The 27276-nt window shown below is 37.7% G+C and overlaps 2 protein-coding genes across 3 annotated transcripts in view; both read left to right on the top strand.

Moving 5' to 3' along the window:
* LOC148050117 (uncharacterized) overlaps positions 1-13488 on the top strand; it is a 39961-nt gene extending 26473 nt beyond the window's left edge. Inside the window, exon 5 of the mRNA XM_087744981.1 lies at positions 12510-13488. The gene's annotated coding sequence lies outside the window, so the exon portion shown is untranslated. The remainder of the gene's footprint in view (positions 1-12509) is intronic.
* Positions 13489-22080: 8592 nt separating this feature from the next.
* On the top strand, positions 22081-26268 carry SELENOK (selenoprotein K). Of its 2 annotated transcripts, XM_009462988.2 has the most exons (5): positions 22081-22237; positions 22824-22914; positions 23687-23767; positions 24819-24911; positions 26038-26268. In XM_009462988.2, the coding sequence occupies exons 1-5, from the start codon at positions 22147-22149 to the stop codon at positions 26039-26041; spliced, it is 360 nt and encodes a 119-aa protein (XP_009461263.2). In that variant the 5' UTR covers positions 22081-22146; the 3' UTR covers positions 26042-26268. The 2 variants fall into 2 exon arrangements, with proteins under 2 accessions (XP_009461263.2, XP_087600104.1); XM_087743978.1 differs by lacking the exon at positions 26038-26268 and having other exon boundaries at positions 24819-24915.
* The last annotated feature ends 1008 nt before the right edge of the window (positions 26269-27276 follow it).

The raw sequence follows: 27276 nt of genomic DNA on the forward strand, positions 1-27276 counted from the left end.
TATGAACTGGTTTTACTCCTTGTTATCCTACTACCCTATCTGAAATTTCTAAAATATTTTTTGGGTTTGGGCTTTGGTTTTTGTTTTCTCTTATTTTTTTAAGAGCTTCCATCATAGTGATACTTTAGTCCACAAGACATGTAACCAATTATTCATATGGTTTAACTGAGTCTTGTATCTGTGACAACTTTTCCATCTGATTAACTTTTCCCAGCTGGTCCCACTCACACACGTATACAAGGAAATTTGGCTGGCACAATAGCAGTTCTACCTGCATATCTGCTATTATAAGTGTCATTTACAAGGCGCTCGTGAATTTTTGTGCGTTTTTTCACAAACTTTTTTGCAAGCTGAAAAATAAGCGTCCCGTTTACAGGGCTAAGTAACAACAGAAGGCAGTGAAGAGGATATAACCTTTACACAAAAGCTGCAAAGTAGCATGGAAGCACAGCGATGTATTTCAAAATGCTATCCAGAAGGATGACTTTAATATTGTTATTCTATGTCTGTCCATTATCAGAAAAATACCTATCGTCAGTATCATAAATGTTCAGCTTGGCTCCAGAAAACTATATACAAAGCACTTCTTAATGAGCACAGAAGGAATTTTTTCCTTGTTGCTATAGGATATTTACACTTCCAAGGATGCCCTGATTGGAAGCAGCACTTAAAATATATCAGCAATATTTCTTTGATATCTGTCACAGACATTTCAGCACAGTCCTTTCCAACAACACATTCTCACGAATCATCTACTTAAAATCTACCTCATGTGCCAAAGAGATGGCGATAATGGAAACCTGACAGTTTTTTGGATTTGTCACACTGATGAAAGCAGGCGATACGCTGAGACAAGTCCAAGCACCTATAGTGAAGGAGATGGAATGATACAGTTGAATTCCATGTGTGCTACAATTATTTGGCTTTTCCACATGATAAACTAAATTATTCCTATTACTTCCCATTCCATACTAGGTTCGCAACTCAGCCACCACTGACCGTCTTAAAAAGAGGGGAATGTCAGTTCTAATCAGGTAGACTAAGCTTGTTGGTAGAACCCCAGTAGGTCCAGCGATCAAGGAGAAAGCAACAAAGATATTTAGAGTCAAGAAGATACAAACATATTTACCCTCAGTTCAGAGGCTATCACCAACCCTGCCTTATCTGCTAAGTGCTGAAGCACCCATAAAACTTTTGAAAAAGACTTTGTTACTAAACAATTTTATTTTCTAGTGAAAATCCTTAAAGTATTGTAATAACTTAGCATAAGAATCTCTGCATTAAGCCAGCCAGGCAACTCAGTACCCTGCCTCCAAGAGACACCAAGAGCAGATGTAAAGGAAAAAAATTGAAAAATAACTTGGAATGATAATTCCAAAGTATACTCTCCCAACTTCCACCAGTCTGCAGCTCAGACTTTTTGACCCAGAGGTGATATCTTTGTGCTTCCCCATCCTTCAAGAATTCTTCTTTCACAAATTTGCATAGCCATTTTTTGAATTCACGTAAAATCTACAACATGACAGGAGGGTTCCCCAGCCTAATTGTATGGCAAGAACCACACACAGTTTTTTGTAAACCTGCCACTTGCAGCTCTTCTGTGCCGAAATGGATGAAACTGACTGGAGTTACTTCTGCAGTGCATGCTATAATGGAACTATTACAGCATGTACTACACACGGATTATCAATCAGTAATTTGGAGATGATCCTCGCAATGAAAACCTGTTGTACAGAATCTGCCAGGATACAGTTAGATAAAAGATGCCACAGATGACCTGCACATTTAGTGAATAACTGGATCATAATTTGAGATTATGAAGTGCATCTGCACCTGCCAAATCAGTGAATGCATATGCATTAACCACAGACTGAAATAAACGGAGATGTGCAAGCTGCAAATTTTTTTAGCAAAGAGACTGATGAGAGGAGGATAGTATGAAAGGTCAAGTCAGTGAAGAAAGAGGATATTCATGTTTGAAATTTTTATCTAACACCTTATAAGTGGCTCACATTGCATGTAAAATGCTTTCACAGAAGAGCATTATTACAATGGGCCTCTTCAAATAACGCTAAGGGCTGACATTTTTACCTTACCTTATTGACTATTCATTCTATAATTTTCTCCATAATTGTTATTTTACAATATAGCCCACAAGTAGCAGGGTCTTTTGTAGATGTACTCTTGAAGTTCAGTATTACTTACATGAATATATGCTTTGCCTTTTAACAGCTCTTGCCGGGTTTTGTTTGCTTGTGACAGTTTTGATATTGCTTCTGCCATTGAGTTTGCAATGACGCAGCAAGAACATGACAAATTTTGTTGCTCTGCAAAATTCTGAAATCCCAAGATGCAAACTGAAGTCCATTATCTGTAATGATACCCACTGGAAACACATGCTGAGCAAGCCATACCATGGGAGAAGTTTCCATTACTGCATGTGAAAAAGATCTGTTTCTTAATTGGAAAAGCAACAAACTATCACACGGTATACTTGATTTGTTTCATGCTACCCCACTCTTGTTAATTTGCTAGAAACCTATTGCAGACACTGCATTGACTTTATTGGGTTTTTTATGTCTAAAACTATCTGATCTATAATGAATTTGCTTTGCAAAGGAGATTAACTTGCTGGAAAAGGTCAAATATGGATTGTCCATGAGGGCCTGAAAAGTCTCAATTTTTCAGACTTTTTTCCCCAAGTTTTTCACAGAAAAGAACAGCACATGCAAAAGTGACCTGGAAAAGAACTTGTGATTTTCACATGAGAATAAGTACTAGCATTAAAAAGAGAGGCAGAAAGGTAGTTATTTTCTGTACCCAGAATCACCATAATTTCGTATGCATAATGACAGCTACTGGGAATTATCTGTTAGTTATCTATACATACACACCGATATTTATACTGTTCTTGCATGCCATTTTTGAATGTAGGTCTTACATGACATGGCCACTAAGCTCCAAACGTTCCAAGATATTTAGAACCAAAGTCAAAATGCAGTTTAAAGTGCTATCAATAGCCGTGAACTAAGAAAATTCCTTAAGAAGAGATGGTCTTCACAATGAAGGGGCAATGCACACAATGCAGATTTTATATCTCTTTTGTTCACTTTTATGGTACAGTTATTTTATTTTACTTGTTAATTTGAAACATTATGACCATTTTATTCTGCTTATAAATTACTCCACCTTAATTTAAATACAGCTGCTTCAAGTCATTCTTTCTAAGAAGCCAATAAAAGCAATTTACAGAAACAAGAACCAAAGCACTATCTGTTAATTTATAAAACCTAGGTTCCTCCTTTAGTGTCATATTTTTAATTGGATATATCTGTAATTTATTTATTTTTACCTCAAGAGAAAATATATCATAAAATGGCTACATATTAATGAAGAATACATCAATCAATGCAGAACAGTCTCTTTGACATATGATGCTGATTACAGAGGTTCTTAAAGTTGGTGCAGTTAGTGAAACTAGTGCACCGGTAATGAATTAGCACCAGGATATCAGCCAAGAGATGCCCACAAACTCTTTGCTATGCCTCACTGACCTTAATATTAAATAACAGTGGTTGTCTGCAAATAAAGTTAACTGTTCTTCCAAATGTCTAGGTTAACAACAGACAGAACTCCCTAGATTCTATAGTATAAATACTGAATGCAACACTAGTAAGAATAACAGTTTAAAAGGCTTTGTCTAGAAAACATAATTTATGCATTTTTTTGTATACTCATCTCATTATGATAATCTCTTTTTAACCTTGAAATGCACGTTTTTTTCAGTTTGCATGATTTCCATATGAAAGATTTGAAAAATTGATCCTGGGGATAATTTTTCACTAGCCTGGGACCTGAAGTCTCTTATCCTCAGAAAGCTCTGTGTTCTCTGAGGAACTAATGAGTTCATCATATATGAAAAAAATATATGCACACAATTTGGATACTTTTTTCCTGAACTTACAGAAAATAATGTCTAAAGGTCTTGGCATCACTGCATAATGCTTCTTACCTCCCTGAATTTGTTTTATGTGCCACAGATCCTTTGGAAAGAAATCAAAGCAGGCAGCTACCGCTTTATCTTGGAGGGGTACATCATAAAAATAATTCCTCTCTTTTTATCCATAAACGAAGCATATGGTACCATCAAACAAGTCTTTATTTCTCTTCTTGTCGCAGGTGAGGATTTCATAGGGTCCCTTATTTAGACAAGTATCTTCTCACTTCCCACCTGCCCTCTACATTACTCCTGACAGACACATGCCATAAAGAAAATTTCAGGGTCCAGTTAGTTTTCACAGAAGCAGCAAGTCCTCTAGCAAACTGTGAGGCATTTCTGACTCCTTTCTGTTGATTGCTGCAGGGGAAAGCCTTTGTTTCCTTAAAAGACATCATGCTGCTTCAGAAAGATTAAAATACTAATTGTCTGAATAAACCAGTTTGCTACGCACCTGAGTGAGGTTTAAAACATAAGGTGTGATTTTGACAGTCACCAGTGTTGATTGCTCAGCCTATTATGCAGTGAACACTACAGTGAAAGGGGCCAAACATATTCAATTCTCATTAAGTTTTGCAGGAGCAATAGACACTTAGAATTTCTGATAAACAAGTGCATATTTTCCCAAGTACCTGGAAAAGGGAATCTCCAAAGAACATTCACTATGTTTTATCATTGTAATATAGAAAATTTTAGTTAGTATTTGAGGAAGATGCAAAGGATAGAAGAGCAGATATACCTTCTCTGCCCAAAAATGTATTTTGTGGAGGATTTTGCCCAGAAGAGGTTCAATTTTCTCACAAGAAAGTGGACTAGCTCATTAAAAGGAAATTTTCTTAAGCATTATATATTCTTGCTTCCAATTTTGTAAAAGTTTGGAAATGTCCAAGAAGTAAGAAATTCTCCTCCTTCCCACCCTCCCTCCAAAAACATAAAACACTAAAAGAATCTATTGGGAAGTAATTTCTAGAAATATAGGCTACCGGCTCAAACAGCTGATGGACTGCACACTTTAAAATCACTAAATAATGAAGTGAAGGTCATCACAAATTAAAAACTGAAGTTAAGCTGTACATTAGAAACTAACTATTGACAAGACTATAGATCAGACTGTGAAATATGGAATCTGTGGAATCCATCTGGCTAGCGCACAAGAAAAACTCCATCTTCTGTGGCACTTATCAAGTCAGATGATTCTACAGAACTGTGAAAGTTCTCTCAGATTTTTTCAAGATACAAAGTACTGCAGACATATGCTTTCAAAGGCTGCCTAGACAAAAAACTCAACAATTTTAAAACAGAAAGGCTATTAGAGGTAATTCAGTTTATGGTATGCACCAGGGCTGAAAGCGAAAAAGCTAACCTCTATCCAGAACTACAACCATTTCTCCAGAATGTATTTTAAAGAATGATGCAGCTATGAAAAAAGCTAATTTACACAACATGTCTCCTGCTCTACACCAGGGAGACAGAATCCACTCTATTCTTCACCAGCTCTATAGGAACAGTTTTGTATACGTTTCATTCTGACCCTCCAGGTCAAATTGCAAAACATAGGTAATTTCTTTGAAAACTATGAGAACTTAGGGCAAAAAAAAAAAAAAAAAATCAAGGAAGAGGTTGAAAGCAAGCATAATTATTGACATGTAGATTTTCATATAGACTAGTACATAAAAATATAACACTGCCTGTTCCAGAAAATGATCCAATTGCTTTATGCGTTTCATAGAAGGTTACACATTTTTTTAAAAAAGTATCAAAAATAAAAATAAATGTTTTCACAATCACTTGACACTTCGATGAGAGCCCCTCTCGTTGTCTTTAATGTGGTACAAATCTCACTTACCTTTCTTTAGTAAAGCTACCTTAACTATCACGACTGTTCCTATTTATTCAAGCCCTTAGACATTTATGTGTTTTTCTACACATGGAACAGTACACTATAAGCTAGGGAAGACTTTACAGTGCACTCACCAGTCCATCCTAACTCCCTTTTTGGGCACTCTTTTACCATTGCACTCTTGCATCATTTGGTGAAGAACTCCCATCTCCTATCTCAGAGCTGTGAACATATCCCAGTCTTAATGGAAATGAGTTCACAGATTAACCTCCACACTAGATCCTAACAGACTTTTTCACATGTCATGGTGGGTCGACCCAACATCCTTGAGATTTTAGTATCTGTCTTTACTTAGGAGAGTTTTAAAAGTGAAGTAACATGAACATTTGAAGATCATGTCTGAAATCCGCTAGCAGATATATGTGTGTACTCAATGCTTTTCTAGGAATTTCTTCAGATATGGAGCCACATGAGTGTATTTCCTCTTCATCTTAAGTTCAAGTCCAAGGACTTGCTCCCCTGAGATAGGCAAATTATAAACTATAAATTTATTTTAGACATTTTTCTTACTCTTGCTCCCACACATGAAAAATGAGAGTGGTGCCAGACTGACATCTGTAATAATGAAAATCAATGCATTCTTTTTTTCTTCTTTTCTTACAGTAAGTTTCTAGCACACAGATATTTTTATATGTGATATTAAGTCACTTCCTTTTTCCAAGTATATGAGGTATATTTGGTAAAGACTAGAAGCTACCTGCATCAACTGCTACCTGAATAACTGTTTCTGTAGGTTCATGGCTGTGTAATTGACATCAGAACCTTTCCCCAAGTCTCTGTAGAATGAACTTCAGTTACATGGATGACCAGGATGCTTCTAAACAAGAGTCAATTTTCAAAAACCAACCAATTTTCTATGAAGTTTTTGCCACCATTTAAGTTATTTCTAAAAAACATTTCACCCGTGTCTAGACCTACTACCCACTGCTGACTCATCTTCAGGTACCCCTTATAGTCACCTCCAGCCAGTCCCAATAGTTCTCAGTAGAAAATCCAGCATGCCTTGACATATCTTTTGAATGAAAAGAACCGCTTGAGAATTATTTGATGATTTCTTTTGAACTACCTTGCATCATGTCTTTTACAGAACCTATGAACAGCTCTATCTTTTTTTTTGTTCTAGGCAGCCTTGAAGGTAATCTAACAAAGCATCCATCAAGATAAAAACCACACACACAACTGGCTAAACACCAATAGGTTTGCAAATTATGGATCTAGAGACAGTTGTTATTATTTCAGCGGGAATTTCAAGTGGCTAAGGAGTTTTTCCCCTATTGGTCCAATATAATTCCTAATACACAAACAGTTTGAGTAATATCTTGAGAACTAGAGAAGCATTAATATATTCTTGATCCAAGTGAATGCCAAGCATTAGTATCTTCCCTAAAGAAGGTAAATGCAGGAAGCAGAACATGATGACAGTGTTAAAGTTAACAACCCGGTGCAATACTATTTAAAACAAATTTGGTGCTAGCTTACTCACATTACTTGCTACATTGGACAAACTGAAGACCAATGAATACATTATCCCTGAAAAACAATGAATACATTATCCCTGAAAGTCCTGAAGCAGCATCTTCTGTATTATCTTAAGGATGCAGTGACATTGATGATCTTCAGGTAACAAATCTGAGTGTACTTTGTTTGTCCTGCTACATCAGCTAACTATGAATTATTAATCTAAGCAGTCCTCAAATTATTTTTTTCATACTCTGTTAAGTACCTTTAACAAGGCAATCTGTCTCTTTCTTTAATCACAGCAATACTGGTCAAAGACTATTACTGATTTGGGATAAGATGCTAAGAACAGGAGAGAGATGTTATCTAGCGCTACTGCCCTAAGATGATTGACACTCAGCTTAAAATATATGTACTCTTCCCTTTTTAAATAAAGGTCATCATGAATGAACTAGCTTTGTCAGAAAGCACCAGCAGCAATTCCCCCAAAAGTAACCACGCATACCTCAGTTCCACCATGGTCAAAACAGTCTGGGAAGTTTACAGGGTCTTTTTTAATGTGAAGTTTCAAGATGATTTAGAGTAGTTGCACTGTGGTCCTAGAGCAGCCTGTCACTGAGTACCACTGCAGACTTATGCTACCCATAGCCATCTGAAAAGCCTGTGGTGGTTTTTTGGTTTTGTTTTTTTGTTTTCTTTTTTTTTTTCCCCCTATGTCGTCAGGCTAAGTATATCAATACATTCATTGACCCTCAGACATTCCTCCCCCAAGACTATCTAGCTCTCCTGGGAGCTCAAGCAATGCATGAGAGTTCCTATAATTCCTCCAGAGGCCCTGAAACAAAGAATGAGTAGACTAATGAAAAAAATATGATAAATAGCACTGTCTTGCTAGCCTCTGTGCAATCATAGGAAAAGAAAGACATGGTAGCACTGAACTAAGTCAGAATGCTATAAAACAAAAACACATCATGGCTGATGGCACTTAGCTATGATTTGGTTAACAATAATAAAATAAAGATAAGTAAAACAGGATATGTGCTAGGAGAGTATGAATCAGACTTCACATAACCTGACTGCTATCACAGCCATCAGACATTTAAAACAGGATCCTTGACAGAAGGAAAAGAGGAAATAATTGGAATAGGATTTCCCATGACACAACAAACATGGCCAGATTAAAATGTCCTGTTTTCATTTAAGAGGGTCTAAGGACACATACTAATGAAATAGACAATTTAATTAATCAGATAACTTTGCAGAACAAAGACAACACTCATGCCTTTTTAGTTACATAAAGGATTGCATGGAAAACAAAAATAAAACCCAAAACCTTATTTTATTTTCTTTTTTCCTTAGTAGATTTGCTGCATTAGATGGAACTAACAGATACAAAAAAGTAGAAAAATCTGTATTTGTTCAGATCTCAGAAAGCACAATTTCTAATAAAAATTTCTTAGGAAAAAAAATCAATATAGTTACCTTTCATGTCAAGTTCCTAGACTCTAGTAATTTTTCCTCTTTCTTCATAAAACCAGTCAAGTTTGTGTATAGGACTATCTATACATTGCTTGAGCGACAAAGATAGGAAGTCTTTTAATTACATCCAAGGTCATGGAACTGAAGTGGGCAACAAGTCTTCCAGATTTTTTTCTGCTTACACTATCATATTACGTTTTCTTTTTGCAAGCATTATCTCTTAAGGGAAAGAATCTGCTGTCAGCAACTGCAGTATTTTCTGCTAAATCATTCCACCACCTTGCAAAGATATTTGAAAACATAAAAGCAATTTACAATAACATTTTACAACAAAATGCTGCCCTAGTTACATGAGAGATAAGCACAATATATCAACATGCAAAGAGTAGGAAAGTGCCTGCAAAATTAGCATATTAGCAGCAATCTATAGGAGTTCCTCAGAGCCACAGCAGGCCTAGGAGCAAAAAGACCCTTATGATTTCAAATAGTAATACGTTCTGATGAAGCAGTGATTAAGCTTAAGAACTCTGTAAAGACCCTGCCTGAAGAATTAGAAATTAGAAAAATTAAACTGTCTTCACAATACAGGTTGTGAAAACTCTCTTTATATAACACATGCAGTAACCTCTTCAGCCAAGAGAGACAGACTTTTGCCTTGTACTAGCCAGTAGAAGCCACAACATAGCCTTATAGAAACAAATTTGGCTACTGATGGAGGCCCGAAGAGCCACAAAGACATTTACTTCAAAGGGAGGGTCTGCAGACTTCCGAAGAGTAACACTGAAGATGACCTGAGTTTTCAGCGCCATCCACACCAGCAAGGAGACAGATGTAAGTAGCTGCAGCACATACATAAACAACCACTTGCACAGAAAACACTTTTCTTCTCCCTTGTTTCTATATTTTATTTCTTACTTATATGCTTCCTCTAGTTTCTGCTTATCCCAGCTACTTTGTACGTGCCAGTGGCTACACACAGATGCCATAAAACGCTGAAGGAATTAACTGCTGAGGTCAGACTAAGTGCATAATTTGCAGGGTATCTGTTACTACAGATGACACATTGCAAAGGAGATCTACACTCCACAGTCAGGGGACAGAAGTTTTAGGAAGGCCAGCAAGAGGGTGGGGTGGGGGGAACCCCAAAACTTACAGAAAGACTTAAGGAAGCTCATTTTATGTTGAAGTGCTGAGATGATTATGGATCCCCACAATATCATTAATACAAATCCCCTAGGACAAAAATCACAGTATAGAATTAAAGTTCTTTTGTTCTCACAAATAATATCAATTGAGTCTATTCTGAAGTAGTTACATTTTCAGTGTATCGGCTGCACAGAGGGAAAGTTTGCATGATGAAATGGAGAGGACTGCAACCTCTGTTCTGTCCTGTTTAATTCTGGCTTTTCAAATGACATGAGGAACCCAGGTGGAAAGATACGCTCTGCCCGTCTGGCCATGTGGCAGAGAGGAAAATGTAACTGATTATTCTTACTAAGGAAACTGGTTTTGCCAGAAGTATCAAGTTTATTCAGTTTCATCCTTAAAATGAAATATGCAGTGTAGTTAAATATTCTCTCTTTATTTTATACATAGCTTGAGCTGACTATAAGTATTTCAAGAAAGACATGGAACCATATGAGCAATTTACCCAATGAAAGAAACCCTCAGATTTTATATTGTTAGTAAGAAAACACTCACAGAAGAGACCTCTACATTTGCATCCCCAAAGGACACGTGCTTTTCATTACTATATCTGGAATCTACTATTGGCCATGTAAACTAGGTAACTTACTATCAAATTATGCAATTTCCATGCAAAAAATGTAGATTGCATAAGCTACTATTAAATTTTTATTTTTAAAAATTTATTAGTGTAGTCAGGTGTCACCTGAAAAACAGCTTTAGAAAATAAGCCTTAGGCAAAAAATGCAAAATCAACACGTGATGCTGTCAAGCAATGAAACATATCTGAAATTTGAAGGCAACAGTATCACTTTTCTATGCATGAAAAGCTGCTAACCCAAAGTAACAGAAGGAACTTTAAGAAGCTATTAGTGAAGCTTCTGTCTCCTCAGAACAGGTGTAATTGACAAAAGAAAGCAACCTGACAGAACACAGCCCACTGGTTCCAGAACTTAGATTCTGCCTCTCAGCATTAAACAAGCAAAGTCTGATGGGACCAGTCACATGGCAGCAGAAGAGCAAGTGATGGCCAAAACTACTCTATTGTTTTGTTTTGTTTTTTCTTAACTTGCTCTCAGGAGCATGTTTTGAACAGCTTCAAGAGGAGAATCTGTAAACAAGCACTTTCTAAAGTCTATTAGCCTAATAAAGCATGGTAATCTATTGTGAGTTCAATTACTTGGAAGCTTCCCTCATACCATTTTAGTTTTCATTTCTCTGATCAGGACTACAGTGATTCATGTACCTGGATAACAGCCTAGAAGAACATCTTGTAACATAAAGGATGGAGAAGACTCTGTGAATGATTCTTTTTTGAAATTGAGAAATAGGCAGAATAGAGCGCCAAAATGTTCAGGGTGGACGTATAAGCCCAGAGGAACCAATTCTCTTTACCCATTCTCTCTCCTTCTTAATGACTTAGAATTATGAAGGGTTTAAAGGGTGCAGAAAGGATCTTCAAGTTAAGGAAATACCCAAGAACATACAGAACTTCATCACCAACTGTCTCCTGCTTACTTTGCTGCCACACACCTGGAGACTTCCTGCAGAGTGAACAAAAGCAGCTGTCTCAAGCCTGGCACCCTTGTCCTCCTTGTTCTCTGGCGGCTGTATGAGCAGCCAAGTACTGATCTCTTCTCCTTTGTTACAGATCAGGGAATGTGCGTGATGTGTCGGGTCAATAGCAAAGGCTAGCCCACAGGGTCACGTTGTAGGTGGGGAACGTTCAGGAGCACCTTCTCCATTGAGTCACACCCACCTAAAGCATTTATACAAATGATATCCAACATAATTTAGAGAACTTTAATAGATAATGTAGCCTTGCTGCTTTGGCAGCATTTAAAGTTCGATGGAGGTATAGGCTTAATAAGCAAGCTAGCTGTGGGACCTTTTAGTTTAAAATGCTTGCTTTTTCACACTGGTGTCTGACTTCACTCTCACAATTAACTTGAACTGATGCTTACTGGTTCTCAGCAAGACCATGTCACACAACAGGGCCATGCAGTACTATTATCTCACCTTAGAAACAAGTTAGACGAACACTGCCAAGACAGCATGTGGAAACTTCTGTTAATGATGAAAAAACTGAAGCTATAACACAAACAGAATGAGAGAAGCAAACATTCCAGAAGCCTAATGACTGTTTCTAATACCCATAAGCAAGGCTGCAGATCTGCAGCAGCAGGGTAAGCAGGAGGCAGCAGTGATGATTGGGAAGTCTCTGAAAGGAGTTCCAGGCACCAAATGCTTTCCTATGGCTCTTGCCAGTACCTGATGTGAAACACTTCAAAGAAGAGTATGAGAGATACCATACGAGATAAATATGGGAATAAGCTACTTTAGTTACACGTCTCAGCTTAATTCCTACTGCTTGGAGACTCAGACATGATCATTTGTATCCCTGGCTTTTTTAAAGCATGAATTAAAACTCTTTTCTTAGTCAAAAGCATCCAATTCCTTTTGATTCTCACCGATTTTTTTTTGTTCCAGGGCAACAAGAATGAATGAATCCAATGCCTAAGGAAAAAATGTCTTTCTTTAAACTCACCTCTACTTCTGCCAAGAAGAAATTTAACTTTGACAGTAGCCTAGAATGTGAAAATCCTACTATGAAAGCATAAAATCTAAAATGCTTGATTTCCAAAGCCTTTTTAAAGAAAAGTAGCCTTACAATGTAGGTTTTGGTGGTTTTATTGTTTGAAGAAGCACAAACTCCTTCCGCACGGAGGTGTCTTTCTGTCAAGACACCATAAAGGGCTTCCTGATACCTGTTATCACCCACTAATTTTCATTGACATCAAATGTTTTTCTTACCAATGAAAATGCAAAACTTTGTGCTGCTTATTCCATTTACATTTTTATATATTACTTATCTTCTCAGATACTTGGTATTATATCTGACTTTATGCCTGACTTTGCTTCTAAAAGAAATCAACTTTTACTACCATCCTCTATATTGCTATAATGGTTTTGTTTTGTTTTTGTTTTATGATGCAGTAATTAGAATTCAACATACTACTCCATGGAGAATTTATCAAGAAATTTTACCATCTCATTACTTAGTTTGACTTGCATTCTTTTTCTCTACCATTGAAGCTCATCTTCATCCTGACTGGATTGCTGGAAAACCTTAATTTTTACCATAGTTATTGGCAAATGAAATTAGCACTTATGAATTCTTTACAGGCCAGGGTTTTTTCTTCCTTGAGCATGAAACACATGACAATTCAATTGCAATTTATTGTCAACATAAAGAAGTTGCTGGGGATTCTTCTCAATGTCCTGAATTTGTTCCTTCTGAGTTTAAAAACTACTTCTTCTTTAAGCCAGGCAGAAAAGGGAGAATTTTTCAAGTCATGACAATATGAATGTAGAGAACTGAAAGCATGGTTTTGTCACCCAGTCTGATGGAGATGGACAAGAATATTAAATAAGTTTATATGCAATTATTTCTTACTGAGGGCTAGCTCTGCTTCTGATAGCACTGAGCCTGTGTACATTATGTTCTAGATTATGAGGTGTAACACAGTGAGCTATTTTAAATGAGAAAAAATGGAAAATGCAATAAATAAGATAATAAAGAATTTCAGCTGCATTTTAAAATCAGATTCTTTGGGGTCCTCTATCATGTGATAATGACAGAAGCAAATGCGATATTCGCATAAAAGCTAAACCAGGGATGATACGTTCCCCAATCAGATATTACATAATACTTCTTGAACTGTACTATGAAAAGTCTCACATGTGCCTAAAATGATTCCATATGGTAACCCAAAACCATTTTGCAACCCATGAGACACTGTATAGCATGGCATACCAACCTCCTGCAAAAAGTGGAATTTTTCTGGGGTGGTTTGTCCCAGACTACTTCTCTAGCTTGTAGGGGACTTTTCCTACCAGAAGACCATTATTTCAAATACATCTTTCAGAGGAGGCAATCTGTTTTTGCAATGAATCTTTTGTCGTGGCTGTAGCTTCCCTTTTATGTTCAGTAAAACTAAGAATGGCAATGTTGTACACAGAGAAACATCAAAATCAGGAGCAAGAAGAATGGAGTAAGAATGCTGCAACCTGAATGCAATGCGCTTTTAAAACCTCTACAGAATCATCATGTCAGCACCCGTTCCAGGCTTCACAGCATTTGCATCTTCCCAAACACTCCCTAACAAATCATAACTATGTGCTTTTTAAATACCTACACTGCTTGCACACATTTAAAGTTTTTTTCAATTGCGTTAACATATTCCATTGAAGCAGTAACTTTTCAGAAGACAAAAATTGATATTAATACTCCAACACAACCATAAGAGCTCTTCAAACTATGTGTCAATTATCACATCACTGTTTTATTCACCAAATAGATTATGGAATTGGCTTCATCCACCTACTTCTGACAAGTACCTTACTGCTATTTTTATCCTGGCTGTTAAGTCTGAAACAGTTAAAGTTTAACAGCTAAAGCTGTAGATCAAGTATCAGAGAGGCCTCTGGCAACAGCTAGAGCCTTGTTTAATCCGTCACCTTACTTGCATTGCCCTTTCTAATGCAGTAATGGACGTTCTCAAAATTTACGTTAATCTTGTCGCATACAATTTCCATTGACGAGTCTACATTGCTGCAAAGAGGGAAAAAACAAGGTTTCATTCGCTGAAATTTGGTATGATTCCAAGACTGCATATCCACATCACATCTTTACCAGCAGCAAAGTTCATGCCAGCTGCCAGTCCTCTGTGTGCACAGCATATGAACAGAGTGCTAATAACCCTGTGCCCACACTGCAGGATTGCTCCAGCTGCTGTGCAATCTCAGCCCTGGTTCATCAGGAGGGAATCCACTCTTAGCACAACGGTAGTACGTTCAAGTGCCTACCGCAAGACTCCAAATGCAGACACAAAATTCCAAACACACAGTAAAGCAAATATGCATCAAGAAGAAACATTCCTACTCGCTCAGTCATCAGTGTAGATGCATATCCAGCAGAAAACAGCACTGCCTATATCCTAACTGCATATATTTTCAGGGACAAGTGCCATTTCAGTTGAGTGCATGAGAAGTAAGAAACAATTAGGTGAGTTTGGTTTTTAACAATATTTAACAATTTAGGAAAAAGAGTGCTAATTATATTAAAAGGACTAACATAACCAAGAAATGTAATTCATGTATAAACATCTCAGTCCATAAATATTCAGTAAGTCTCCCAAGAGCTACAGCTGGAGATAGTACTGATGTTCAGTAGAACTAGATTGGGCTGTGGGACAGAAACTTTCTGATAAAACCAACCACACTAAACCAAGTGTAGGAGCACAACGGACAGCAGCCAGCTCTCTAACAAGAACATGCGTACAAATGAGAAAATAAGAACTTTAAAAATATTCAGAGTGATTCATGTTTCTTTTTTTCAGAAACGTGTATCCTTCAGCACAAACATTCCCCAAACTCACTAAAATCTAATACCTTTCCAGCTGTGGCTTCACACACCTGCCCCAGCTATCCCATAAGGCACTGCCCACACAAGGCTCACCTGAACATCAGTGAGGCCAGAGGATTCCATTACATACTTTGTGTTGTAGTCATCTCAGACACGAAAATAAAGATGAATGACAAATAGTAGTGCCTTGTTGGAGTGCAAGTCTTTCCAGCTTCCTTTCCCACTTTTCACACATGAGTTTTCTCAGTCATATATCCCATACCTCTCCCACCAGATGGCTGATAAGAAAATTCCAGCTATCTACAAGCAGCTCCACAGCATCAGTGAGCTAAAGCCTTTTTTCCTCCTTGGAGTGTATTCATAACCAAGCTATCACCTATACAGACAGCCTAACGTATGCAAAACATTGAATACAGCTTTTACAGATAACAAACACACTATATGCCTTAACAGGCCCCAGAGAACACATTCAATGTAAAACGGATTGTTAACCAACCTTCTGAATAAAACCAGGTTTACTTAGATACAATAATGTCTGGCATTTAAACTGTTCTTCAGCACTCCGAGATGCCATTTTTTTTCTTTAACATGTTTCTCTGTTCCCAGCCTTTAAAACACCTCTCCCTGCTTTGCTAGCACCACAGTGCTAAACAAATCAGTACAAGCAAATTTTTGCATGCAGATAAGACCAAAAGTAGTAGAAGACTACAACATCAGTTCAACCACACTGTCACCTGCAGCTGATATAGTGCCTTGGTCTGTGGGCCAGTCTGGCTCAAAAGCCAACATCCACATCACACCAGCTGTCTTAACAAATCCATTCCTCTGGTTAATCATTCCTTTTCATTTCTAAAGATACCACAATGGGTAACGATGTAATTTTCGGTATCAAATTAAAATCTGGGAAGTGGAAATAGCCACGTGAAATCTGTAGGTGTGCTTACAAGCTAACTTTACAAACAGGATTTAAAAATGTAAGAACAGTAATGAAAAAGGATAACCTCTCACTTGAACACTTATTCTTCAAATCTCATTGCATTAAATTTTACTTTTCACTAAACAAAAAGCCCGTTATTTTTAAATGAGTTCAGAAAAAGAGAAGGAAGAAAAACATGCAAAAGCAGGCATTGTGTGTGTGTGTGCATACATTCACAATCCAGTCTCATCAGGTACATGACAAATCAAACTCTTATGCGTTAGCAGAAAGCAGAACAAGGCAAAGAATATTTGCCTTAAACCAAAATACTGAAAGAATCCAAGATCGTTTTTGTTTCCTCTACCTGACAGATGCAAGCATATCCTCCAGAAATTAACACAGGTATGAGAACAAGCAAGTCAGTTCTATTTCAGGCTTTGCCATTAACTTGCTGCATAGCTTTGAGGATGCAATTTTTATTTTCAGTTGACCCATCTGATGATCATTATTTTTCCTACTTACTAGACTTCAAAAGGTAATTATTACACTTATTTATGTTCACTTTTTTTTCATTTATACCAAAAAATGGCCAACGGTACCACTAACAAAATTGGAAGTCTGTTATTCCACAGCAGAGTTCTCAGCTTCTTCCCAGACTAACTGGGGGGGGGGGGGGGGAGGGGAGGGCCAACCAAAAAACCAACCAGCCCACCCCTCAATCTTTCCCATTACATAATGGTCATATGTGAACATACAAGCATTTCTCCACCTTTACCCAAGACCCTACCAATATGAGACTTCTAACAAATTCCCAAACCAGTACATATCTGTGTATTCAACACTGGTCCTTAATCCAGTAAGAATTTGCCACTTATGCATTACATAAGTGTCTAGTGGCGCTGGAATAAGGGTTTTTATACAAAGGAGAATCCAAACATATTATGACTAACTAGGTAGAACGTTTGCAGTGTAACAAAACAAAGCAGATAGCGTTATTTCACAGTTACGCTGCCACCTGATGGATATTCAAAGTATCACCACCACTCAATAACCATGCACGAAATACAGGTATTTCTTCACTGTGGTCAGGTAGTTTCACCAATTACTGAACATGCTCTCTTTCTGCCTAACAAAAAATTTAGCACACTACTCACCCTGCGTAGAGGAGTGTGGAAGTTTCTAGACTCTCATACAACTTTAAATCGAGGACCAACAATTTCATTCTATTGAGGGCTGAAGTCGTTGTTATTAGGAAGAATACATAACATTTACAGACAGTTATGGCTTTCTGTATATAAGGATATGCTGTTATCTAAAGACATATAAAAGCCCAAGACAGTCTTTTGGCATTCCTCCAGCATATATTTCCTTTCAAACTGTTAACTGTAGTAATTTTGCACTAAAGCCTCATCATGTTTGTTATTCAGATATCAGCAAATGGTACATTAAAAAACCCCAAACATCTAGTCTCTGTCCCAGCTAGGAGGAAAAAATAGTTCACAGAATTATGTGCTTATTTTCTTGACCTGATTTTATGCTAAGAGCAGAGCTGCTCATTTTTCACAACATATCTTCCAGTTGAAATCTGCATAAGATATGTTTAACTCAAACCCCACAGTGCACAAGTATATCCTTCTCTGGGGCACCAAAGACTAAAAAAAATTAGGTCTTCAATCAATTATTCAGAACTGAAGCTTACTTAAACAGGTAAGTTCTGTTTAAAATTCTGACATTAAATCAACATAATTTAGTTCCAAGAACTGAGTTTCAGCTCTTCCACAAACAGCAAATTATTTTAATTTTTCTTATAAAAGCTGTTAAAAAATAGAATCCTGTGAAATACCCTCTGAAGTTTATGTTGCAGTGAACATTCTACATTTGTAATTTGGAGTTTAGAAGGCCTTCTCACTCTAATACATACAGTATTAATTGTGTGTGCATAAGACATACTATATGACAATTGGCTCTTCTATAAATAATTCAAGTCTGAATTAAGTTTTGAATGTTTCCATCTACATTATGCAATGTTGCAACGCGATAATCACTATGAGAAAAAACTATAGGCCAGTGAAAAAAAAGATGCCTTTTCTATTTCTGCTATTCAAATGTGGGCAACAGTTTGCGATTCCTCTTCAGGGCAGGGTCAAGTTTCCCCAGTTTAGCTTTTAATTCAAAATTATTTTCTCTTAAAAAGTTTACATTCATATAAAAAATGTAGCATAAATTTTAGAGAGTACAAGCCCTGTTCATGCTGTACCACCACTTCTCTGTGCACTCAATTTTGTAATTCTCTTGCATCACAGCTAAAAGGTTGTCCCTTAGTATATAAAATGCTATAAAAATAGCTGACCCATGGGTTTACTACTTTTTATGAAAAAAAAAAAGAAAAAGTTACTAAAGCACAGTAATACGTTGCTTCAACACCAGTACTTAGGTATTGATATGCAAATAGACAATTCACAAAGAATCAGACTATACAAATCTACATCTGGAATAGAGCCTAAAACCCCAAACCACCTAAAAACTAGAAGGTATCCCATTGAGAGTTCAGATTCCTTTAAAAAAAAAAAAACAAAAAGCCCATTTAGTATTGATCTTTTTCAATTATGTACCTTAATATATGGCCTACACTACTCTTCGTGGCACTGTACAGATATTTACTTTGCCTACCATCAAAACAATCACATCTCCCCAATTTCCAAATGGCACGTATGTTAACTTTTAGCTCTTACACACCTTCAGAAGGGCAACCCAGCTGCTTTGTATTTCTGTTGCTGACTTTCAAAAAACCTTCTCTTACTGGTTTTTATTAAGCACAGGTGCACTGCTGTTGTGGTCCTCTGAACTTCCCAGCATCAGGCAGGTGACCGAAAGCAAAGGTGCGGGTCACTGAAGGACCCTAGCTAGCAACAGCTAGAGATACTCGCCCTGCCCTTTGTGAAGGAGTAGCTGCTCAGAGGGGGATGCCAGGGCTGTGCCACTACCAGGAACGAGCTCCCAGCGGAGCTTATGTCCATACCTGCTGTCCCAATTGTACCATAAATGGCAAATGCACGTGAACAACTGTTTTCCTATTCCTCTTCTCTGCTCCATTCCTGACCCAAGGAAAGGCCAATGGACAACAAGCTTGATAATGTAATGCTACCATTGATTTGCCATTTGATTTCATGTTTAAAATTTAAATAGGGAAATAAATAAATAGTGCATATGTAAGTACTTAAAAATAGTTATAAATACTGAGATTTTCATGTATCATTTTATGCAATGGTTGGTTATTTTGCCACTGTTAAGTACCTGGACATGCTTTCTTGGAAAAATATAACTATGTTAGGAATACACACACACACTAGTAATCTCAATTGAAAAAGTGTATGTCTTTAATTTCATTCACCAAAAATACATTTCACGAAGAAAGCTTGCATTGTAATTATATAATTTTAGGGCACTGAGACAATATTTATTATTATTTTATTATTAAATAAATCAAGACTATCTCACATATGATTTTACTTTTTAAAAAAAAAAATAACTGAAGAACCTACTAACCATCTTCTTTGTTGTTTGGGTTTGGGGTTTTTTTTGTCATTTGAAAAACAAAAAATACATTGTTCCTTTCTGCATAATTAACACATTCCCTCTGAAAGATAATACATTAAAAAAGGGAATTAACTGTTCAAACTCTTATTACCTTAATTGATGCAGGACAACATCAACTGCATACAGAGCATGAGTTCAGGTGGAATAATTACCTGCTTGTATTCAGGTTCACTATTAAGCTTCTGTCTAAACTACAGTGAAAAGTTTGGACTGTGACGTTTGTTTTTATACTAGCAAGAGTCAGTTTCTGTGCGTTTTCAATACATCACAAAATTTACAATACTTCCTTTATCTCTACGTACCGCCATTATCTTCCCATTGCCATCCTTCCTCTTTTTGTTTTCTTCTTGGTAAATGTTGTACCTACAACTTGTGCAATAGTTCTTTAAACATAATTTGCTGCTTTGTCTCAAAACCTAGTGAAAAGAAAACAAAGTATATTTATGAAAATTATTTAAAAACAAGACTGTATCATTCTCATGTTAGCATACTAATATAAAGGTATGCATCTGTCACATACTTTCCATGAGTACTGTTATTTTCCTATTATTTGACAATACCTTTTTAAAGTAATGTTTTCACTTTCCATATAAAGTTAGTGTTTACGTAACAGCATCACCTAACACACGGTATCACATCTACTATGCATTCCATAAATTAAAAGTATACCAATACACCTTTCTTTCGTTTTATTGTTCCATTTATCTGGTTTCACTGAGAATCTAAAAACAACGTTCAAATGACTTACTGATTGAATCTCTGTTTTTCTTCTATACCTATGTCGGCTGTGTTTTGCAATTTGTAAACTGAAACCGACCTGACTACGCTTGGGTATTATTTGAAAAAAATCATCACAAACATAACTAATTAAGAAAAAGGATAGATGTTGTCCCTGAATAATTTTAACATGCTGCCTGCATTTATGCCCATTATGCACTGTGTAGCACCCACTATTTTCTAAACACTTTTGTATTTCCCCATTTATTGAGTGGTAGATTACCTAGCTATTATATGAATGACAAATATTTACTTTATATATGTTGTTACAGATACTTTTCTTTCACAATTGCTTTCAGTTGTTAGCAAGAGTTTATTTCTGGAACATCACACATTTATAAACACCTGTCAGTTGCAAACAATTTCTTTACTAGGAGACAACTACATTGTCAGAGACATATTATATTACAATTTCAACTTCAGACAACACTCTTGTGTTCAGACGTTTAGCAAAAGACTTTACCTCATTGTTACTAGGAACAGACAGGTCTTGCAAAGGCAGTATTAAAATACTTTTATATTCATTTATCTTACTGCTGTTTCCCAGCAGAATTAGACGTTAGTTTAAAAAACTAACTCTATTAGTTTAGTTTAAAAAAGAGAGAAGGCGTTATATTAAATTTGCTTACATAGCTACCTCCAAATTTACATGCACGGATTCTCCACGAGAAGAAATGCTAGCCACTATTTACAGGGCAAAGTTTTTATAAAAATAAAATAAATTAAAACAAATGCTCAACTTTGGTCTGAACATTCCCACCAACATAATGGCAATATACGTAGTCACATACCTGTCATCACATAAAAGGAACTAAAGTTCCCTATGCAGAGAAGTTTTAAATAAATACCTGCATTTGGTCATACTTCTGACAACACTACAGTGAGTTATCACTTTTAATACGGTGGTCAGAGAAAACCACTGGGATGGACGGCAGAAGTTAACTATGGAAGACTACTAAGAACATACAGTTTTTAAGAACGCTACCCTGCCATAGTACTAACTACGGTTCCCGTTCCTGCTGGTGTAAGTTACTGCTGGTGTAAGTTACTGCTGGTGAAACCCTACGCTTACCGTGCACGGCACGGAAGCCCCGCGTAGCGTTACACAGCGGTGTGACTACTACAATAAATACACTAGGAGTGAACCAGCGCCGCCCGCTCTGAGGGAGGAGACACCCCCCCCCCCCCGAGCACCGCCCGGCCCCGCGGCTGGACTGCTGAGGGGGGACCCCCAGTTAAGAGGGGGCTGCATGCTGCTACGATTACTGTAGCAAGGGAACCACGACAACTAGGGCCGCCAGGCCCGTTCGGCACCGTACAGCACTGCCCCGCCCCGCCCCCTTCCCGTCAGCCGGAAGGGAGGAGCAGGCACCAGGGCAGGGCGCCGCCTTCAGCGGCCCCTTCTGGGCATGCGCCTACCGCCCGCGCAGGCGCAGCGGGGCGGAGGGCAGGGGACGGGGCAGCGCCCGCGGCCCGCCGCGATGGTGTACATCTCCAACGGTGAGGGGCAGCGGGAGGGAGGGGGTCCCGCCTGTTCCCCTCAGCGGGGCGGCGGGGCACAGGCTGGAGGCTGGGAAGCGAGCGGGGGCCGGCCGGGGGAGCATCGGGCCCGCGGCCCGGGAGAGGCCGGCGCGCCGCCCTGAGCGAGCGGCACGTCTCGGCCGCTGCCACCGTCGCTACCGCATCCACCCCACGGCTCCGCGCTTCTCCGCGGCCTGGGTTTGAGCGTTACGTGCTTCGGAACAGTTTTTAAGGACTTCGAAAAGTCGACGCGTGTTCTGCATACATCGGGAGCGTAAGGGAGAAGCTGCTTAACCACATAGAGGGAAGCAGAGACTGTACGGGAGGTTTTGTGTAGGTTTCCCGGGACAGCCTGTCCCTGTCTGTTCGGTGGTGGTGACCCGGTTATTCCAAGTACTGGGACGATACCCTCGTAGGGATTGAAACTTGCTGCCGTTGCCCATGGAGTGCAGTTTCTCCATCCTGTTTGCAAATTCTAGACTCGGCAGGTATGTTTCTGCGTAATATACTGTACAGCGTCACATACTAAACATCGCTGGATGTTTTGTATCTTGATATGTTACAGGACAAGTTTTGGATAACCAGAGTCGGGCTCCTTGGCGTTTGTCATCTATAACAGATTTCTTCTGGTCGATCGCAGATTTTGTGGTTCTGTTGTAAGTAGAAGTTAATTCTTTTGATGAGCTTTAGTTTAAATTCATCACAGTAGAAGCTACCCAGTGCTATCGGTAACAGAACAATAAAAATGTTAGATTTACTCTTTAGCATTCTGTATCTACTGTCTCCAAAACATATGTGAATGTTTTACTATGACTGTGTGGCTTCGGTTATTAAGCACTGTAATATATTTAATAAAAAGAAAAGTGTATGCAAAGTGATGCTAACTTACTGGCAGCTCAAATGAGTTTTCTTACGTTTCCTCCATTTTAATACTGCAAAAAGAAAAGGCATATACTTAAGTTAAACAGCTAGCTTCTAACAGCTGATCAAATAATTAAAATATTTGGAGAATTTCTACTGGTGACAATAGATTCTGGCTATGTAAAAATAATCACCCAGCAGTAATCACAAATGTATGGCCCCAGATCAAAGCCAGTTAAGACACAAAAAGTTCTTTTGATGTATGCAACAGTCCTTCATTATTTCAGTTACAGGTTTATACTTTATGCATTTCTTGCACTTTATTTACCAGAAAAATAGATTTTCTAGTTTGAGCCTTACTGTAATTTGGAATTACTTCAGATTTGATGTTAGTATATAGGAGAAAAATTGCCAGGATTTATTAAACAACAATAATCTTGAGAAGATATGTTGTTCGTTCCTGAGCTCCACTTACTGTTTTTCAGGCCATTTCTTATCTTGCAATCCAAAGATTCAGAAACTGTATCTAGCAATCAATTCACCTAACTCCTCTGTTTTATTTTTCAGTTTCCAGAGCATTATTCAACCAGATTTGAGAAGAGGCGGCTACACATCTTCCTCCTATTCAGGATACAGCGATGGAAGAGGGTATTTTTTCATATTCACACTATTTCTGATTTTTTTCCTATCTTAGCAAAATGACATAACGTATTCAGATTACAGTTGTCATTTGCATTGAATTGGGTCATGCAAGAAGACTAAAGTGTTGTTTGTCTGCATGTCGTGGTTTCACTCCAGCCAGCAACTAAGCACCACACAGCCGCTCGCTCACTCCCCCCACCCCAGTGGCATGAGGGAGAGAATAGGAAGGGTGAAAGTCGGAAAACTCGTGGGTTGAGATAAGAACAGTTTAATAATTGAAGTAAAATGAAATAGAAGACTAGTAGTAATAATATAATAATGCAATAATAATATACAAAGCAAGTGATACACTGTACAGTTGCTGACCGATGCCCAGCACATCCCTGAGCAGCGATTGCTGCCCCCCAGCCAACTCACCCAGTTTATATACTGGCCATGATGTCATATGGTATGGAATGGCCCTTTGGCCAGTCTGGGTCAGCTGTCCTGGCTGTCCCCACTCCCAGCTTCTTGTGCACCTGGCAGAGCATAGGAAGCTGGGAAGTGCTTGAGGAGTGTAAGCGCTACTTAGCAACAACTAAAACATCAGTGTGTTACCAATGTTATTCTCATACTATATGAAAAACACAGCACTATACCAGCTACTAGGAAGAAAAATCGGCTCTATTGCAGCTGAAACCAGGACACTGCAGTATTTTGTCTGAAACTCACTGATAACAACAATACATAGCTTTGGATAGCTGTAATAACAGTATAGTCTAACTCTCACTGAAACAATTTTTCAGACCTGCCTAATAGACAATATGCATCTTTGCTGAAATTCTTTTGTTAGGATTGCTTATACTCAGCATTTGATTTACTTTAAATCAGTCATTTCATGTATTAGATTACCTACAGATAAAGCAAAACGCTGTTACAGGGATATAATTTCTATAAACACTATAGTTACTGTGTTTCTTTGTTCTTAATGGTTTGCCTAACCTTTTTGTAGGACTGTTGTAGATTTAACAATTTAATGCTGATTGAATGGATGTTGTTTTCCTTACTTTCTTGTCAGGCCTCCAGCACATCCTCGCCGTAGGATGGGTCGAATAAATCACTGGGGTGGAGGCCCCAGTCCACCACCAATGGCTGGAGGTGGATGAGGAAGGTAATTCCAAATCTGTATCCTGCTTTGAACTTTTTTTTTTTTTTAAGTAACTGTGATAATTGAAGGTTAAGGTAGAATGGAGTGTTTTGTCCTCCTTTTGCAAAAGTTACCAAAACAGGAAGAGAATCAAAGTGGTTATTTTCAGTAAAGGGGGGGAAAAAGTGAGGGGGGGTGTTAAAAGATTTTGGCTCAGAAATGGTGAGTTTCTACTTTTAATTGCATAGAATTGGATATACAAAGTGTAGGAAAGATTTTTGAACACAGCTGATAAAAAACCGATTTAGAACTTTTCCTCTTTTTTGGCTGCTAATTTAAAGTCCTATCCAGATCAGTAACGACTGAAAGTTTATTTGCATTTGTAATAGTTATCATGTGACATGTGAGGCATTTTTGTTTAAAGCACATACTTATCAATAGAAAAGAAGGACAATTAATAAAGTTGTTAAAAGACTATTAGTAAAAATCTTTTTTCCTGTTATGGTGATACAGCTATGCAAATCTTGAATTCTACTACAGCATAAAAATTGGAATTGCTTAGGAGTGGGCAAAAACCATTAAAAAATCCCCGATCTTTAAATTTCTTATAGCTGCCTGAACTTTAATTCTGTTTTATTAATTAGTTTGGCTGGTGAGAGTTTCATCTAACACTGAATGTATATATATAGTATGGTTTAGTTTACTTTAAGACTTAAGTAAATGATCCTTTTTCTTTTCCATTAATCACTCCCCATTGTTACCATAACAAAAACCACATGCAGGTGGTTAATACCTGTAAATCTTGTAGGAAAAAGTTCATATTCCAAAAAGCACATACACCAGTATTTCAGTTCCCTAGAAAAAAGATAAGGTTCTTCCCATGATTTTTTTTTTTTCATTTGGATGTGTTTTTCTTTTCTTTTTCAAGGCCAGCAAAGGCTGTGGGAAGGGCTTTTGGATAATAATGGCAATGTGTAATCTACCCAGGAATAAGTTTGCGGGCCTTTAGGATGTCCCATTTAGCTAAATTAAAAACAATTTTATTTTAAAATTGTTACTTACATAATTTTATCTTGCAAAGCAAGGCCTTGTTGTTTTGTGTACTGTACTATACTGTTGTCTTGTGTACTGTAATTACTTTATCTTTTAGGTAAACACCTGCTGAAGAGGCAGGCAGAAGAGCATACACATTTGCAAGATGAAAGAGAAGAAGAGTTTAGTGGTGGACCAAATGAGTTTGAATGTTGTGAATGTGTATATCTAACTGGAAACTGTTCTGTGATATAAGCAGATTAATGAAGTTGTACTGGGAACTCCTTCTTCAAGGATCCGGTGTAACCGAACTGCAGTTTCATTAAATACATGTTTACTGTCTAAAGTCTTTGTATAGTTTCTGAACATTTTACTGTAGTTGCAGAGTAATTAGTAAATTATATTTGGCTTGTCACAAGGTTGACTTTCTCATCATTTTTAGGAAAAAAAAATCTGTCTGAAGTACAGTAAGCCCTTTTCTGTTCAAATGAGGAAGACCACATTTATATTCGATACAGAAGGTCCGTCAAGGTCAAACTTAAAGCAGTGCTTCCTAATAGGTTTTGTATTTACTCTTATCTTTGTCAGTACTAAGGTTCTGTACCTTGTTGTATTTTTACGATGGTAATGATACTCTTAAAAACACTTTTAAAATGCAGCTTACAAATTCCTTTGTTTTACAATCTTTGCCTTTTACAAACTCGCTTCCTTAAGGCCCATAATGGGTTTTATAACATGCCTGTTTTATAAGCACCTCTTGAAACAACTTCCTTCTCCATTATAAACTTACTGAAACGTGTAAGCCTATTTGCCGTACAAATTTTGGTAAGACTTCTTGTCAATAAAATTAGGCTTTGTTTTTATTACAGGAAGAAAAGGTAGCGAACTCAAATACAGAGTGCTAACACAGAAGAGTTACTTTCTTTCAAACAGTAACTAATTTACTCCATTTCAGGATAGGGGTTTCTTATTGTTTTCTTCGGTTTTGTTTAGGGTTTTTTTGTTCACTTGGAGAGGGCTGTGCCTATTTGAGAACACTTAGCTGCCAAGAATCCAGATTGAATTATCTTCTACAAGGTGCCACTGCAAATTTTTTTACTTAAACTCCTCTAATAGTCTCTTTAGCAGGAAATCATAGCATCCAGCGATGCCTTTTGGTTAACATAAGCACCTACTAATTAGCTGGCTTTGCCAGCTACTGATGGTGAAATTGCCCCCTCCAGTCGTTCCTGCTCTTGCTACGGGTACCCAACACAAAGTTTCTGCCTTCTAAACTTGCTGTGTAACAGCAGCCTTTGGTGTAATAAGCGTACCTCCCTCCGCTCTACCCAAACGGCACATCTTCCTACAGGCGCCT

The sequence above is a fragment of the Nipponia nippon genome, unplaced genomic scaffold (genome assembly GCF_047370975.1).
Source record: "Nipponia nippon isolate SJK-2023a ecotype South Korea unplaced genomic scaffold, ASM4737097v1 scaffold_9, whole genome shotgun sequence".
In the NCBI taxonomy this organism is placed as follows: Eukaryota; Metazoa; Chordata; class Aves; order Pelecaniformes; family Threskiornithidae; genus Nipponia; species Nipponia nippon.